The sequence below is a fragment of the Bombina bombina genome, chromosome 10 (assembly GCF_027579735.1).
Source record: "Bombina bombina isolate aBomBom1 chromosome 10, aBomBom1.pri, whole genome shotgun sequence".
NCBI classification, from domain to species: domain Eukaryota; kingdom Metazoa; phylum Chordata; class Amphibia; order Anura; family Bombinatoridae; genus Bombina; species Bombina bombina.
Genome location: NC_069508.1, coordinates 61,405,551 through 61,424,963, shown reverse-complemented (window position 1 = coordinate 61,424,963; position 19,413 = coordinate 61,405,551). Strand labels below are relative to the sequence as shown.

Here is a 19,413-nt window from a genome sequence, read left to right as displayed (position 1 = left end):
TATGCACAGAGCAATTTCCAAGACCTAAATGCCTCCTATTGTTTTAGTTACTCACATATCCACTGAGCCAAACATCATTTATGCAGATGTTTTACATCCAAATTTAAAAGATGCCAGCTCAATAAAAAGGCAGCTCAATAACAACAAAATGCTAAATTTTTCCCCTTCCACAAAATCTTTCCAATTATTACTATTCAGTAATCAAGGTCATGTGAAGCATGTCAATATTCTAATGTGCAAGACTGTGGATGCAATATTCAGTTAATTAAAGGGACATGAAACCCAATTTTTTTCCCCATGATTTAAAGAATACAATTTTTACACTTTTAAACCACTTTCTAATTTACTTCTATTATCAAATTTGTTTAATTCTCTTGGTATCATTTGTTGAAGGAGCATCAATGCATTACTGGTTTCTAACTGAACACATGGGTGAGCCAATGACAATTGTTATATATCTGCAGCCACCAATCAGCAGCTAGAACCTAGGTTGTTTCTGCTCCTGAGCTTACCTAGATAAACCACCTTTCAGCATAGGATAACATGAGACGGAAGCAAATTAGATAATAAAAGTAAATTGCAAAGTAGTTTAAAATTGTATTCTCTATCTGAATCATGAAAGAAAAATTGGGGGGTTTCTTGTCCCTTTAAGTTTCATACTCATGAATAAAAATGTGTGACAGATTTAATGGGACACGAATACCAATATTAAAAAGGGACAGACTACTCCAGAATTTTTATGGTTTATAAAGAGAATCCGTTTATTAACCATTCCCCAGTTTTTCATAACCAACACTGTTAAATTAATACACTTTTTACCTCTATGATTACCTTGTATCTAAGCCTCTGCAGACTGTCCCCCTTATTTCAGTTCTTTTGGCAGACTTGAATTTAAGCCAAATCAGTGGAGACTCAAAGGTAATTCCACAGGAGTGAACACAATGTTATCTACATGGCACACATTAACTAGCAATGTCTAGTAGTGAAAAACTCAAAAAAAAAAGTAGCGAAAAATCAAAATGCAGTGAGATAAGATGTGGTCTTCAAGGGCTTAGAAATGAGTATATGAGCCAGGTTTAGCTTTCAACAAAGAGAAGGAAGCAAATTTGATGATAAAAGTAATTTAGAAAACGGTTTCAAATTGCATGCCCTTTCTTAATGATAAAAGTTTAAATTTTGACTTGACTGTCCCTTTAACCCCTTAACGACAGAGGACGTGCAGGGTACGTCCTCAAAAAAAAGGCAGTTAATGCCTGAGAACGTACCCTGCACGTCCTCGGTTTGGAAAGCAGCTGGAAGCGATCCTGCTCGCTTCCAGCTGCTTTCCGGTTATTGCAGTGATGCCTCGATATGGAGGCATCCTGCAATAACTTTTTTAAGCCATCCGGTGCAGAGAGAGCCACTCTGTGGCCCTCTCTGCACCGGAGATCGGTGGCTCCCTGCGTTGGTGGGTGGGAGCCGGACCGGGAGGCGGGTGGCGGCCATCGATGGCCCTGGATATCTGCAGGGGGGGCGGGATCGTGGGCGGGGATGAGCGGGGGCACGCACGGACGCGTGCACGGGAGGGCGGGCGCGTGCACGGGGAGGGAGCGGGTGGGAACCGCTACACTACAGAAAATATCTTAAAAAAAAAAAAAAAAGATCAGCAAGGTGGTGGGTGTTTGTCTGTGTGGGGGGGGAAGCTACACTACAGAAAAAATCCAAATAAATATAAAAAAAACACTTTTTTTTTGCAAACTGGGTACTGGCAGACAGCTACCAGTACCCAAGATGGCCCCCAATGAGGCAGAGGGGATGGTCAGAGAGCGGTTTTGGGGGGGATCAGGGAGGTTGGGGGCTAAGGGGGGGATCCTACACCCTAGCATATGTAAATATGCTAAAAAAAAAAAAAATTAAAAAAAAAAAACCCTTTTATTTTAGTACTGGCAGACTTTCTGCCAGTACTTAAGATGGCGGGGACAATTGTGGGGTGGGGGAGGGAAGGGAGCTGTTTGGGAGGGATCAGGGGGTGGGATGTGTCAGGTGGGAGGCTGATCTCTACACTAAAGCTAAAATTAACCCTGCAAGCTCCCTACAAACTCCCTAATTAACCCCTTCACTGCTAGCCATAATACACGTGTGAGGCGCAGCAGGATTTAGCGGCCTTCTAATTACCAGAAAGCAACGCCAAAGTCATATATGTCTGCTATTTCTGAACAAAGGGGATCCCAGACAAGTATTTACAACCATTTGTGCCATAATTGCACAAGCTGTTTGTAAATTATTTCAGTGAGAAACCTAAAATTGTGAAAAATTTAACTTTTTTTTCAATTTGATCGCATTTGGCGGTGAAATGGTGGCATGAAATATACCAAAATGTGCCTAGATCAATACTTGGGGTTGTCTACTATACTACACTAAAGCTAAAATTAACCCTACAAGCTCCCTAAAAGCTCCCTAATTAACCCCTTAACTGCTGGGCATAATACACTTGTGGTGCGCAGTGGCATTTAGCGGCCTTCTAATTACCAAAAAGCAACGCCAAAGCCATATATGTCTGCTATTTCTGAACAAAGGGGATCCCAGAGAAGAATTTACAACCATTTATGCCATAATTGCACAAGTTGTTTGTAAATAATTTCAGTGAGAAACCAAAAGTTTGTGAAAAAATTTGTGAAAAAGTGAACGATTTTTTGTATTTGATCGCATTTGGCGGTGAAATGGTGGTATGAAATATACCAAAATTGTCCTAGATCAATACTTTGGGATGTCTACTAAAAAAAAATATATACATGTCAAGGGATATTCAGGGATTCCTGAAAGAAAAAAGTGGTTTGGAAATAGCAAAGTGCTACTTGTATTTATGGCCCTATAACTTGCAAAAAAAGCAAAGAACATGTAAACATTGGGTATTTCTAAACTCAGGACAAAATTTTTAAACTATTTAGCATGGGTGTTTTTTGGTGGTTGTAGATATGTAACAGATTTTGGGGGTCAAAGTTAGAAAAAGTGTGTTTTTTTCAATTTTTCCTCATATTTTATATTTTTTTTTATAGTAAATTATAAGATATGATGAAAATAATGGTATCTTTAGAAAGTCCATTTAGTGGCGAGAAAAACTGTATATAATATGTGTGGGTACAGTAAATGAGTAAGAAGAAAATTACAGCTAAACACAAACACCGCAAAAATGTAAAAATAGCCTTGGTCCCAAACGGACAGAAAATGGAAAAGTGCTGTGGTCATTAAGGGGTTAAGTATCCTAAACCTAAAGTGCAGTTATTTAATTTGCTCCTAAATCAGCTATTTTAGCAGTTTTTTTTATTTTTAGTTTTTTTTGTATATAATCCCTTTGGAGCTGAAGAATACACCATTTTATTGACTGCTGAACATAGATTTTTATTTACCTATAAAAGTTCTATTCTTCCCTCTCTTTCTCCTATCCTAACTAAGCCCAGAATTTACCCGATTATTTAGATTCTTCAAAAGGGAACATAAAGGAGCAATAATGCTTTATGCTAAAGTGCTACAGTATGTTATTGTGACAATATTGCTTAAACCCCTGCTTAAGAGTCGGCTTCTGATCATCAATACCCTGCTATTCTCAAACTGAACACAGCCTGTGGTTGGCGGCTATGCACATATGCCACCACTGTCACTCCAGAGGTGACTTTAAAAAGGACATTAGATTGCAACTATGCACATTTCAATGTTAACCTTTCTATCCCTTTAATGTCTTTTTAAAAAAACAGAAACATTTCTTTCAGTATACTTATAACAAAAATGCGTCTGGCAAAAGTTATTACAGTTTTCAGCGGCATATGCACATATGCTGTAAGTGCCCCGTGCACCAGCATTATAAACACCACACCTACTCAGAGAATCAGCAGTGGCTTGTATGACACACTTCTCTGAGCAGGCATAGTGTTTGAATCCTGATGCTCTAGTCACATATAGCATTTGTGCATGTTGCCAATGTGCTCTCTGTCCCTTTAACAGCCGTCAATGTACCCTGTACATCAGCTGTAATTTTCCCCTTAAAGGGACATTAAACACTAAACAAATGCTAGATAGAAAGATTTATTCACAGAAAAGATTAGTCTGAGAACATGTAGATGGATTTTTCTAAAGTTTAATTTGCTGTTTAAATATTGACAAAATCAAATAAGACAATTATTCCTGAACAATAAAATACTTTCAGTCGTTCAGTTCCAAGACCAATTTTTCGCCCACTCCATTACTAAAGTTTGAATTTTTTGGACTAAAAAACTTTCTGAGATCCTGGGGCTTTTCGTCTACTCCTATGAGACAATTAACTGCCTGGGAGACAGGGTGGGTGACCGAAAACTTGCCTGCAAAAATATTTTCCCTTGCCTATTCGGATATTTTAAACTCGCCATCTTTCTTTAAAAACGCCTATATTAAAGGCTGGGAGAGGTCTTTGAATTTTGAAGCTTCAGATGAAATGTGGAAGGCAGCAACTCATTTAACTATAAAGTCTATTCATTGTACCACTTTATACGAACTCCATTTTAAGATCCTAACTCAATGGCACTACACTCTGGTACGCCTAATTAAAATATCTGACGCAAACTTCCCCTTGTGCTGGAGGACATGTGGTATGATTGGCACCCCTCTACACATGTGGTGGGAATGCTCTAAACTCCGTTGAGTGTGGACGAGAGCCCTCTACTGCTGCAGAAAATTGGGTATTGAGGGTCCCGATAGTCCACAATCTGCGGTGTTCCACTTGATTCCCAACAAGCTCCCCCGTCATGTCCTGCTTTTGTGTGTATATATCTTCATGGCAGTCAAACTGGCAATCGCCAGAGCATGGCGTCGTTCCAGGGGCCCAAGGTGGAGCCAGGTCCTGTCAATACTATCATATATTGAATCGATGGAAAGCACTGTGTTTGCTGCCAACAATAACATATCATTACACTGTCTATGCTGGGAGTCATGGAGGCAGTGCCCGGGGGAGGGTTTAGGGTGTGGTTAGTGGGTTTCCTGTGGAACTGCATTCCTTGATAAGGGTGGTCCAAGATATAACAGTTGCTTCACTTAAGTACAATAACACTATATGTGTGTGTGTGCGCACGCATATATATATATATATATATATATATATATATATATTTATATTTATTCTCTCCTCTCTCTCCTTCCCTTTCTTTGCCCTCTCGATATCACTTCCATCTTTCCCTCCAACTCCCTTCCTTGCCCATAGTGCTTTTCATGCATACCCATTCCTCCAGTTCACTAGTGCATAAAACACCATTTAATAGACCTTGTGATTAATGCTCACACTTCCTTCTTTACGACTTTAGATATTGTGGTGATCCAAACTAGTAGATAAACGATATACAATGTAACCCTGCCAAGAGCTGTTGATGTTAGACATATGATGGAATAAATACGCCTGTTAGGACTGTATAATATAAATCTACAGGTGATAATGTACCTGGCATAAATTATATCACAGTATTATGTTGTAATGTACAATGATCTACATTGTACAAAAACAGAGGAATAGAAAGAAGAAACGAAGAACAGGGTAAAAGCTTATCTGAAAAATTGATGATACTCATATTGTAATATGTTATTGTCATTCTATGCTTCTTTTTGTTTTGTATTATTTGAAAAACCAAAATAAAAATTAAAAATAAATAAATATTGACAAAATAAGTGTAAAGTTTTAGTGTCTATAAAACAATGGGAGCTGCCATGTTGTAACTTAGGTTACCTTCTCTACTGTGGCCAATTAGGGACAGTTATAAATAGGTCACTAGAGTGTGCAGCCAATGGTTGTGCTGGATTTAACAGTGTTCTGCACTTCCATTTCTAACAGGAACTGAAAATTTCAGAATGGAATTACAGGAAAAGGGGAAAAAATAAATTAAAGTATATTGCTGAGTTTTTTTTATTATATATACGATTGAGCTTTTATATTATCATCTCAAAGTGTGTAATGTCCCTTTAAGGGGTTAAATAAACAGTGGTGAGACTGCATTATTGTCAATAGCCTCCTGGAGGGAGACATGTAGTAATAGCGAATCTTGTCACTTTTGCTGAGACCCGCAATATTACTGAGCTAAAAATCCCTAAAGGACAAGCAACGGTACAGGGTACGCCAGTGTCATTAAGGTGTTAAACAGCCCTTGCTTTTGTGTAAAAATAGTAACCTAAATAAGAGCTGATTTTCGGAAATTTGCAGCATTGTTTGTTCAGCTCCAGACCTCAAGCATGTCAACAGGTCAGATTTTCATGATTTTAGAACTAGAGCAATTTTAAAAAAACATTGTAAATTGCCTAAACCACCAGTTGCAGGATTTGCAGGCTAAAGAGTTTGCCCCTTTAGCCTCTCTTTGGAGCGTGAAACAAAGCACAATTTTTACACAAAAGCAAGATCTGTTGAATGTTCTGTTAATAAATATGTGTTTAACCTTTTGGGGGCGGAAAAGGTTGCAGTCAAAGAGACAGTGTTAATAAAAAAATAAAAATCTATCCTCAGTACTGTTCCTTTAAACACATAGTTCTGTTCAAACAACAGGGCAATAAGAAAAGAATCTGGCATATTTATGTTTCTTTAAAGGGCCATAATACCCAAATGTTTAAACACTTGAAAGTGATGCAGCATAGCTGTAAAAAGCTGACTAGAAAATATCTCCTGAACATCTCTATGTAAAAAAGAAAGATATTTTACCTCAAAAGTACCTCAGTAGCCACATCCCATTGTAAAGGATTTCTAAGCAGCATTTTAGTGTGTCTGTCCAGGGACAGCTTAGGGGATGAGCCTCGTGCACTCTCATATTATTTCACCAATCAGGTAAAGGAAGCTTACTATGAAATCTCATGAGAGTTAAGTCAAATCTCATGATATCACAGTAAGAGTTCATGACCTCAGCGCTGCTGATGCTGATTGGCTGCTGTTCATTTCTTCATTTTTTTTTATTTTTACCTGCAGCTGGGAGCAGCTGAATTATAACTTTTTACACAGAACCAATTGTGAGGTAAAATATCTTCCTTTTTTACATAGAGATGCTCAGGTGATATTTTCCTGTCAGCTTTTTACAGTTATACTACATCAGTTTCAAGTGATTTAGCATATGAGTATTATGTCCCTTTAATGGCACTTTTTAAAGCAGTATAATAAATGTGCATAACAGCCATCTTGAAAAAACCATACCTTTCAAACTTACACCCAATCAAATTCCTCTCATCTTTAAATTTCTTGAACGACTAATCAGTCTACAGCCGACTCACAGATTGTCTCTTTTCTAACTCTGTGACTATCTATAATCTGAATTTGGCCAAAACATTTTACTGAAACAATAAGCTCAACACAAAACATGTAGAAACTTTGCTATTGCCAGTTTCTCATTATTTATCTGATGTTGGGAATGCTGGTACAGCTATAATGTCAACCGAGTATTCAGCAAACACATTGTGGATATGAGATTTAACTTTTCAAAATTAACAACCTTATCGAGACTGCCATCAAAGTATACGCGAATAGTAAACAAGACATGTGAATTTAAATTGTTGTAAAAGCCTGTGGAGATACTAAAAATTATTTAACCATGAAGGTACTACATTATTACCTGCTGAAATGTATTAAATTGTTTACAATTCGTTTACCTTTATTTTGACATTTGAAAGAGCCGATTTTGCCTGTTGTAACCGCCACCTATACTGAAAATTCCAGTACTGCAGTACATAAGCTATATAAAAAACAGTAGCTAAAATCAACCTCCCAGTAGGGGGTGCGAAAGAAACCAAAAATTTAAAGTGTGTTCCTGCAGCAGCTCTGAATACAAATGCACTCTTGGCTGCTAGCCTAAATTTATTTTCCCTTAAAGGTTTACTGAGTTACCATTTGACTGTCATCATATGTAGAAAGTGAGATGACAAACTTACATCTGCTCCAGAATCTGATTGGACGATTGGTTTCATCGGTGAAGTGTTACTATTTTGTGGAGCTGCAGGTGTGAGGATGTTCAATGATGGACTGGGTATGGTGCCAGTCCCTCCCCCCATAGCAAGGACTGACTGTGCGGTGACAATTCCTGAAGCTGGGAGCTGCATCACTCCTGACTGGGCAATAAGGACTTGCTGACCTGTATATGAAATGACACAGTGTCATTAACCATTTGTCATGGAAGTAACCAACTGAATCAATACTTAAAAATGTTATACATTTGAATGTTACTATTTAAAGAGACAAACTCAAAATGTGATCATCTACAAAATGTTCATTTAAGGAGAAGAAACCACATGGCAATATAGATTATTAATTGTACCTGCTCTTGCTGTAAAATGCGATTGTTCCACAATCTCAAAAGAAGGCTGTAGTGCCTCCATCATATTTAGGTTTAAATCTTTTTATTAGCATTTTAATAAACAAATATACAAAAGTAACAATTGGAAAGAAAATCACCTCTCTCTCAACTTATTAATACTTCCCATGATAGATATATATATATATATATATAGTGAACAGGATTATCTTTTGTCATACTTGATCTTGTATTCGTGTTCACTTCCTATGTTCTTTTAGTGCAGCTCCGAAGTCTTTTTCCAAGTTCATATGAGAGAGTATTATAGTCCTTATCCTGTTGATCTATATTAGGCGGATTTGGTTCCTTATTAATCATAAAGATATATGTTCACCCTAGTCTATCTATTTGAAATCTATCTATTAGTTTATGACCTTGTAGACAGTAATAATGATCACTAATTTATTCTTAATGATATACAAAATACAGAATCACAAATAAATCATAAACAAACAAAAACAAAAAAAGGATTTGAGACACCGAGTTCCTCCTTATCAATCTTTTTATCTAGAGGAAATTTCTCAGTCCAGCCTCTATAACTCAGTTATCTGGGAGTTCCCCCCCCCCACTTTAGTATCCAATAAAACCAGATCTTACCAAAAGTCCTCCATCATATTTAAAGGGACATAGCAGTGTAAAGTGACATGTTTGTTAGATCATGTGATTTTAGCCCTATTAATCCTACAAGGCTGTGTGTTTAACTCCAGCCAATGGCTTACACACAAAGCTAAAGTACAACTCGGAAGCCACAGGGAACTGCTGGTCCCCGAGCAGACATGGTGAGACAGTGAGCAGTGGCAGCAGCAGTAGAATAACCGGTAGAGAAAAATGTTTCATCTCAGCTTTCTTTTAATAAATGCGCCTGAATTGCGGAGAACTGGCATGATTCTACTGAAATTTTGTAATAAAGATAACATTGTTTTAATGTCTCTGCTATACACTAAAAAGGTTAAGTATCACTTCCATATCTCTTAAAGAAACATAGATATTCAAATGCCATTAAATATAAGCAGACAGTATGAATTGTGTTATATTAATGAAGGGGCACTAATTATGCCGAAGCTCTGAAGGAAATGGGGTCTTTTTTTGTTTGTTTTTGTTTTATTAAAAGGGACACTGAACCCAAGTTTTTTCTTTCGTGATTCAGATAGAGCATGCAATTTTAAGTAACTTTCTAATTTACACCTATTATCAGTTTCTTTATTCTCTTGCTTTCTTTATTAGAAAAAGAAGGCATCTAAGCTATTTTTTTGGTTCAGTACCATGGAAAGCACTTGCTGATTGGTGGATAAATTCACCCACCAATAAACAAGAACAACCCAGTTTGTTCACCAAAAATGGGCCAGCATCTAAACTTACATTCTTGCATTTCAAATAAAGATACCAAGAGAATGAAGAAAATTTGATAATAGGAGTCAATTAGAAAGTTGCTTAAAATTGCATGCTCTATCTGAATCACAAACAAAAAAATGTGGGTTCAGTGTCCCTTTAAAAATATCACATTAAAAGGGACATGAATCCCAAGCATTTAAAAGCATGATACAAATACAACAAATTAACCAATACATTTTGTTTTAAATTTGGTCTCAGGTTTTCCTAATTTTCGATCTGATACTGCAATTCCTCTCCAAGCCACCCATGGGCATTATGCAAGTCCTATCACAAAGGGCTACCGTGAGCATGCATGGCTTCTGCGCAAGTCTTATGACACTTGTGTTATAATGATAATAATGTGATCGCCAACCTCATCTTGCTTGAGACAAGGCAGTAGATCACATTTTTACAAGTTACAGATTAAGCTACAGGATGAATGGGATGAGATGCGTCATCCAAGCTTATGTCCTGTCCTTGAATGCAGTGGAACATGACAGCCAGCAACATAAGAACTGCTTCTGGTGAATGCAGTGCCGCTGTCCACCACTGCAGGTCAAAAAGCAGGTGGACCAAGATCATTAACCCCACCACACGGGCACATCTGCTTAGTGCGAGTGGCAGTCTCATTGTGTAGACAGAGCAGGGTGTCCACAAGAAGCAACACAGAGGGACGGCTGGGAGAAGCAGACATCCCTGTGCTGTAGCTAAGGTAGTAAGAGGTTCAGCCATGGATGGGAGACCCTGCTCCCTCTCCACATGGCCACATACTTAGAGACACTGAGCTGTGTGGGGCTGTGGGATGGAAGACATGACGACAACTATGGGATAGGAGAGGGAGTAGCACAGGAGATGGGAAAATAAAAAGACTGATGCCTAGGCACTGACATAATACCAGATTAGAAAGATGATACACAGCCCATCAGTCACAGTGATATTGTGCTGAAGGCTGCCATCATTTGGGAAGGGGACGCTATTGTGCATGTGATCATTATATAAAGCTACTGCACCTGTGTTCAGGGGTGCGCCCTAGACTAATGCATATGCAAAATCAGCTAAATGTAAATACATTTTCATTTGTCTAAAATATTAGGGAGCTTGAATTTCACAAATGGCCGTCTTTGAAGAGGAAGAAAAAAAAAATGTTACAACCTTTTTGGAAATGTAACATTTGTCTAGGGAATGTCATAGGTTCATCTAGGGTTGCCACTTTGGCCATGTTTTCCTGGACACTTATGGGTTATACATGATGCAGGGTGTGCTGAGGGGAACATGAATAGTGCTCTTCAGTGTCACTTATGTGTGTGCTGTCCACCATAAAAATTCATGTTCCCAACTGCACACCCTTCAGAATGTATAACTCATATGTGTCCAGGAAAACATGGCTGAGGTGGCAACCCTAGGTTCATCAGACATATAGCGGAACAAGATTATTTAAGCCTGCACTTCCTATAAGGGACAGAATTCAGTTATTGCAGTAATGGACACACTTTTGGTCCTTTAAATAAAAAGGTTTAATTTTTGTGTAATTGAAACAAAGTTGTAATAAAGGGACTTAAAAGTTAAGTCAAACACTCAGCCATTTTTTTATTTCAATGAAGACACTCTGGGCAATCCATAGTGGCTCTACTGGGGTGAAGGAGTAGCCAGGAACCCCTATTCTCTTAGGTAGCATCTCCAGAGTGTTTCTGTTACTGTGGCAAGGCCCTTAAAGGACAATTTTAAACAATTCCAGTTTACTTCTGTTATCAATAATGTACAGCCACCAATCAGCAGCTAGTTCCCAGTAGTGCATTACTGCTCCAGAGCTTGTCTAGTGCTTTTTCAGCTTTTCAGCAAAGGATATCAAGTAAATTAGATAATGGAAGTAAATTGTAAAGTAGTTTAAAATTGTATGTTCTATTTGAATCATGAAAGAAAAATGGGTTTCATGTTCCTTTAGGTGCATTTAAGGGACATGGAAGTCAAATTAATTTTTTATGATTCAGACAAAACAATTAAAATAAAAAAAAACTCTGATTTACTTCCGTTAATAAATGTATATTTTACTCTTGGTCTTCTTTGTCTCCTTTACATGAAAGGAAGGCTCAGGAGCACGTAAAATGTCAAGCACTCCAGCAGTGTTTTCAACAATGTTTGTAATAATGTTTGTAACAATGTTATACACTTAGTGCTCTAGATACGATGCCAACAAAAAAGAAAGAAGCTATAATTTGATAGCAGAAGCAAAGACTTTTGGGTTGTTTGTTTAACTGCCTGCTTGACATTCATGATAGCTTAATTCTGACTTCTATTTACTCTTTAATCAGCACTGCAAAGACTTTAAAAAAGTTCCTTCCTCACTACTACGCTGATGAAGAAGTCAGACCCTGCTGTCTATCCTCTCTTCTTCTCCACCTGCACTGTAAAAGCAGGCGACTACTGAACAGCAAGATACCAGTGTGGAAAGGAACTAAAACAGAAATGGTCACTTTGCCTTTGCTAGGGTTAAATACACAGTAGTGCAGGGTCTGTAGAAAAATAAAATGCATTCATTAGAGAATTTAGGAAGGAAAATATCTAACTATCCACAAAAGCCATCAAGTACACAAACTAAATTCTTATTTGCTAGTTGGCCATGGTTAGTGGTATGCACAAGGTAAGGGTCTGTAATCTGTATTTGATTTGATTCAGTATAACCAGGCTGCTATTCTCTCGCACAAACAAGAATGTTCTCTCTTTTCTTCCAAATATTTTTCTTCCCTATTATTTATTACCCCATAACATTGATTCTCTTGTGCACAACTAGAGAACTACATAACAACATCAGATGGAAGAATGATATATTTTCAGCAAGCATTTACTGCCATCTAGTGAAATGATCGGCTACTTATCCCTGGGATACTTTCAGCTTTCCATTAATCTTCCTTCTCTAGTAGCACAACATGCCTAGGCTACACTATATAAACGTACTTATGCATTTTACTCTTGAGCTAATTGTTTGCTCTGCTAAGCACATTAACCTTCCCAGGCTAGGAGTTTAAGGAGCAAAAATGTGAACTTTAATTCTAAACATAATTTGCATTGTTTGCTCCTGCCCAAAAAAACTTTTTTGATCATTTTTTAAATGCACGCGACACTGCCCCCCACTCCTGTGAATACATCAGAAGGCCATATGCACACATACATTTTAAAAGAAACTAGAACTAAAAAAAAAAAAATGTATATAAAAACAATATCACTTACGGTAAAAGGGACATTTAAAAAAATGACATTAAGAATGTGATATTTGATCTCATGCTCTTCATTATTAAAGGAACAGGTTACCTATATCCTAAAATAACTTAATTGCATAATTATCATGTGCATAATAAAAAGACAACAATTTTAACACCTACTCTGTATTTCAAATAAACAGTAGATTTTTTTCTCCCATTTTCCTGCCCCTTGACAGACATCAGCCCCTTTTATTGATAAAGTTGGATACATGCCAGACGCACTTTGGTACTCACTGTATGTGAAGTTTCTACACATGCTTCATGTAGTTATGAAACATATTTAATAATATTCATTGTACATGCTTATGTTAGTGTTGCACATTGTAGGGTCTATAATTATATCCTCCGTAGTCAACCAGTTGGAATATGTAAAATATGCCCCTATGTTTTTTTCATTTGTCATATACTGTGGGATCCACATAGGGGGAGTAAGATTTGTGCATTGATTGTTTTTATGTGCACCTTATTGCTGCGTGGTCTATGGGGTTGATACATATAGTATGGTAGCAATATGTATATTAGCACATGTTATACTATAATAATGGTATGTGTATTACTCATAGAAGCCATAATTTTTTGCAGCAATTTTTTTATATTGGGTTGATTGCACTTAATGATTGCTATGTTTATAGCATAAAATCCTTCCTTTTTAGCACACGCTAAATATATAGTAGTGTTACTAATGTGTGGTTACGTTTACATTGTGTTGCCATGGCAACGCGGTAACACGCGTCATGACGCTATGAGCGACGGCGCTTGTCGATGTCACTCACATGTGGGTGTATGATTGTGGTACGCTTACTATTGCTTATCGGCTATAAACGGTTGGTAATTATGTTCTCTTGTCAACAGTTTTTAGGTTTTTCTGTGTGATGACCTGCTATGACATTTGACAAAGGCGCAGGAATGCGCTGAAACTTTACGTCTTTTTAAGCTATATTGAATAAAATGTATATATTTTTTATAAGACCATTGAGTGCCTGTGTTTGGGACTATATATATATATATATATATATATATATATATATATATATATATATATATATATATATATATATATATATATATATATATATATATATATATATATATGTTATTTTTTTATTTTAACATCAAACTGTTTAAATGAAGACCGCTAATTGTAACAGTTTGTTTTTTTTTTTTAAATGCAGATTTCCTTTAGAACAACCGATACAGGGCAGCATATTTATTATTTCATAATAAAACAGGAACACGGCACAATTCTTCTCTAAGCTGTGTAGTCTTTGTTATCGTAAACTCTGTTTTCAATTTGTCCTTAAAAGGATTTTTACCCCTTCAGGTGGGTCCCATTCCTTTTATTAGAAACTCCTATTGTGAGATTTTCCCTAATCATCTTTTATTTATTTTGGTATCTGTATAACTCTCTACTTCCTTTACAATCTGCCCATTTACGTTATTAATTCTGTCCTTCTGCCCACTCCTTTATTCCTCCATGCCCAGGGTGTATAAAGACCAATGAATAAAAAATCAAATAAATAAAATCAGATTTTAAATAAAATGCTTTTTGAGGGAAAATAGTTTCTATTTAGGATACTTTAATATACAAATGTTATTCATCCTGAAATAAGGAATCATTTTTAACCCCTTAGTGACCAGAGCACTTTTCCATTTTCTGTCCGTTTGGGACCAAGGCTATTTTTACATTTCTGCGGTGTTTGTGTTTAGCTGAAATTTTCCTCTTACTCATTTATTGTACCCACACATATTATATACCGTTTTTCTCGCCATTAAATGGACTTTCTAAAGATACCATTATATTCATCATATCTTATCATTTACTATAAAAAAAAATTATAAAATATGAGGAAAAATGGAAAAAAACACACTTTTTCTAACTTTGAACCCCAAAATCTGTTACACATCTACAACCACCAAAAAACAACCATGCTAAATAGTTTCTAAATTTTGTCCTGAGTTTAGAAATACCCAATGTTTACATCTTCTTTGCTTTTTTTGTAACTTATAGGGCCATAAATACAAGTAGCACTTTGCTATTTTCAAACCATTTTTTTTCAAAATTAACACTAGTTACATTAGAACACTAATATCTTTCAGGAATCCCTGAATATCCATTGACATGTATATATTTTTTTTTAGTAGACATCCCAAAGTATTGATTTAGGCACATTTTGGTATATTTCCTGCCACCATTTCACCGCCAAATGCGATCAAATACAAAAAATCGTTCACTTTTTCACAAACTTTCAGTTTCTCACTGAAATTATTTACAAACTGCTTGTGCAATTATGGCATAAATGGTTGTAAATTCTTCTCTGGGATCCCCTTTGTTCAGAAATATCAGACATATATGGCTTTGGCATTGCTTTTTGGTAATTAGAAGGCCGCTAAATGCCACTGCGCACCACACGTGTATTATGCCCAGCAGTGAAGGGGTTAATTAGGGAGCATGTAAGGAGCTTTTTGGGGTAATTTTAGCTTTAGTGTGGTGTAGTAGACAACCCCAAGTATTGATCTAGGCCCATTTTGGTATATTTCATGCCACCATTTCACCGCCAAATGCGATCAATTTAAAAAAAACGTAAAATTTTTCACAATTTTAGGTTTCTCACTGAAATCATTTACAAACAGCTTGTGCAATTATGGCACAAATGGTTGTAAATGCTTCTCTTGGATCCCCTTTGTTCAGAAATAGCAGACATATATGACTTTGGCGTTGCTTTTTGGTAATTAGAATGCTGCTAAATGGCGCTGCGCATCACACGTGTATTATGGCTAGCAGTGAAGGGGTTAATTAGGTAGCTTGTAGGGAGCTTGCAGGGTTAATTTTAGCTTTAGTGTAGAGATCAGCCTCCCACCTGAAACATCAGACCCCCTGATCCCTCCCAAACATCTCTCTTCCCTCCCCTACCCCACAAATGTCCCCGCCATCTTAAGTACTGGCAGAAACTCTGCCAGTACTAAAATAAAAGGTATATTTGGGCTTTTTTGTGCATTTTTTTTAGCATATTTACATATGCTTCTGTGTAGGATCCCCCTTAGCCCCCAACCTCACTGATCCCCCACCAAACAGCTCTCTAATCCTCCCCCTCTGACTTAATGTGTACCCAGTTTAGTGAAAAATATGCTTTTTTTAAATTAAAAAAAAGTCCCTTTTCTGTAGTTTAGCTCCCCCCCCCCCCCCCAAGACCAACCCCCCACCCCTTCCAGATCCCTTAGATGCTTTTAAAAAAAAAATTTTCTTTTAACTTTTTTTCTGTAGTGTAGCGGTTCCCACCCGCTCCCGCCTCGTGCACGCGCACCCGCACCCGCTCCGATCTCGCCCCCCTCCGCCTTACACAGCTCACCGATGGCCGGCTCCCAAGTCGGCTCCCACCCACCAACGATACCGGCCATCGATGTCCGATGCAGAGAGGGCCACAGAGTGGCTCTCTCTGCATCGGATGGCCAGAAAGTGTTATTGCAGGATGCCTCGATATCGAGGCATCACTGCAATAACCGGAAAGCAGCTGGAAGCGAGCAGGATTGCTTCCAGCTGCTTTCCACACCGAGGACGTGCAGGGTACGTCCTTGGTCGTTAACTGACATCCTTTAGAGGACGTACCCTGCACTTCTTCGGTCGTTAAGGGGTTAAATATGTAGCATGAGGCTGTGTATTCATGGTTGTAGTTTAATTTTTTGGGTAAATTAATTCTAAGGGCTTGATTTATCAAACTAGGGTGTACACATGCGCCCCAGCTCGCCTCTGGCGGGCAATCTGCTGCCGGAATTCAGCATTGCACAAGAGCTGTCAATCTCATCGGTCTGACGAGACTGGGAGATTGAAAAGAGGTAGAGAAGAGGTTAGGAAGCAGCGGTCTGATGACCGCTGCTTGATAAATAGAGGAATGTATAGTCAGACTTGCCCAATTTTAGGCGCATTTTGTATTAATAAGCCAGGGGACTCAGTCATATGTGGATTTATAGGCGCAATTTTAAGATAACTGCTTTGATAAATCCTGCTCTTTGAATTAAACCTTTTTAAAGGTGTGCTAACATCACTCCCTGTCTTTTTGTGTTTATAAAATGTTGTCTTCTTTGGGTCATTGTGAACCTAGTGCTGTATTACATAAAAATAAAAGTAATTTTAAAAGGAAAAAAACTCTTGCACTTTCTCAAGTGAAGCAAAACGTAAAAGCTTACCAGACTGTGGTGCAGGCTGAAGGGTAATAAGATGTTGCTGCTTTGGCAGAAGTGTGGTAAGGGGTTGAAATATGAGGGTTTTGGGTGCCATGCCTCCTGGTGCCTGGATATCTGTTGAGGCAGGAATCAAGATAGCTTTCGGTTGTATGGATGGCTTTGGTATGACCGGGGCAAACTTTTTCTGTGTAACCGGTATATGTCCTGCAAAAAGAAAATATTATTAATAGGCAATATTGTGTGTGTGTGTGTGTGTGAGAGAGAGTGAGAGGAGGATAAAAACAACAACTAAATAAAACAGACATTAAAATTATATTTACATAATTGCACTAACTTGTATAAGTTACCAACAACGTAAAATTCACCAACAAAGATCCGGCACCTTTTCAAAGAAGGCTTATAAAAAAATGTTTTGTATCAGGTGAATAGAAGACTCCTCCACCAACCATACTTTGTTAAAAAGCAGTACATAAAAAAAGAGAACCCGTGAGTACAATTTCGGGAACTGAGCAAAGATACAAAAATTAAATCCTACCATAATTTTGATATCTTGACCCACCCTAATAGCACTCAACAACAAAGACATACAAAATTAGTAAAATAAACTGGTGAAACTTGACAAACACTCGGACCCAGCTAAACATAATTAAAATGTACACCTTATTTGTAAGTGAATACTGAATGAAGTACTTTTATACAAAACTTGGCCTCAGGATGGCCATCCAATTAATAGTGTGAGGAGAACTCTGCACTGCTGCCTTACACAGGTCCACAGAAAAGATGTCTGCTATAGCTTCCCAAGAAGTGGAAACTCTCCTTCCTGTACAATGAGTCTGAAGCTCATGATAGACTGAGATGATGATGACATGGACTACCCAGAAAGAAACTGTAGTCATTTGTTGGTATACATCATTTACAATTTTACTGTGAAATAATAAATAGCTTGTCAGCCTGAGTCAAATCTTTTGTTCTCCTGAAATATATATGAAGACAGAGAGCAACATCCAAAATATAAAGCAGCTTTTCATCCATAAAGGTGGTCTTTATGGACCTTCTATAGTGCTTCCAAATGACCGTACAATTGGTTTTTATGTTAAACCATCACTAAACAAGGCACCATCAAATATATGGAAATACGTTTTTAGGTTGACAAAATAATTGATAAAACAAGTCACTAAGATGTTGGTTTCTGCTGCAATATAGTTCTCCCTCCTGATTTTCTTTACAGATGATCAGTCAAACGTATTAAACTTTTGCACTTGCAATATTCTACTGTGAAAGCTTCAGTACAATTCTCTGCACACTCAGATACATTTGACAAACAAAACCATAGTCCCAGCAACTACTTACTTATAAGTGAGACAAAGAAACAGTCCCCAATTTTAAATCCTGCATTAGGCTTTAGCTTCTGTGATACGGTAAATCTTAGTGTTAGTACTTTCCCATTTGGGGTTTCCTTGAAGTTTTGAGGAAAAGTTTACTTTTCGTGGCCTATTTATGTAAATTAACTCAGGCTGTTTTTTAGTTAAATTTATGCAGACCTTTGTAAGGCAAGTAAAATCAAAGTTATCAAAATGGATGTTTAAAAACAAAATGGTGAACACTAAATTTATATTTAGTTTGCACCCCAACAGAGTTAATTTCAAACATATTTTCTTAATTAAAGTGATAGAAGTGGATTTAATTTTTTAATAGAAGCATTTTTTTCCCAATAGACTTCAATTAGTAAAAATGCTTCAATAAAATATATTACTGTTTTTCAGAGGCATACTCACATATGCTGTGTGGGCCCATGCACTAATATTAAAGCTCAGAGAGTTGGTGGAAGTGTGTATTGTGCCTGTGAAGACTTAATTTGTGTCATACAAGCCACTGCTGACTCTCTGTGAAGGTGTGGTGTTTGAATACTAGTGCATGGGCCCTAACAGCATATGTGCGTATGCACCTGGAAGACAGAAATAAAACTTTTACTACAAGCATATTATATTGCACAAAAGCTTTTATTTCAAATTGAAATGCACATTTCAATGTTGACCTTTCTATCCCTTTAAACTAAATAAGGATAACAGCAGGACTATGCATGCTACTCACAATGCAGTTAACGGCCAAAAGAAAAGATGGTTTAAAAGTGAGATTCCAGAGGGATACTTTTTAAGTCATAAAGGCTTCTAGGACCAGAGATAAATCCCATCTGGCTACAGTAAAGTTTTGACTTTTAGCATCCAGAGACCTTTAAGGAATTCATCATTTAAAAACTTGAATATAACGTAAAGCAAAAGAATATACATTTT

The 19,413-nt window shown here is 37.3% G+C and overlaps 1 protein-coding gene across 1 annotated transcript in view; it reads right to left on the bottom strand.

The window, feature by feature from the left end:
* Positions 1-19,413, bottom strand: part of LOC128641456 (cyclic AMP-dependent transcription factor ATF-6 alpha) — a 351,342-nt gene that overhangs the window by 290,327 nt on the left and 41,602 nt on the right. The window contains exons 6-7 of the mRNA XM_053694096.1: positions 17,126-17,326; positions 7,897-8,096 (exon numbers count right to left, since the gene is read on the bottom strand). Coding sequence (XP_053550071.1) covers positions 7,897-8,096; positions 17,126-17,326 — 401 coding nt within the window. The remainder of the gene's footprint in view (positions 1-7,896; positions 8,097-17,125; positions 17,327-19,413) is intronic.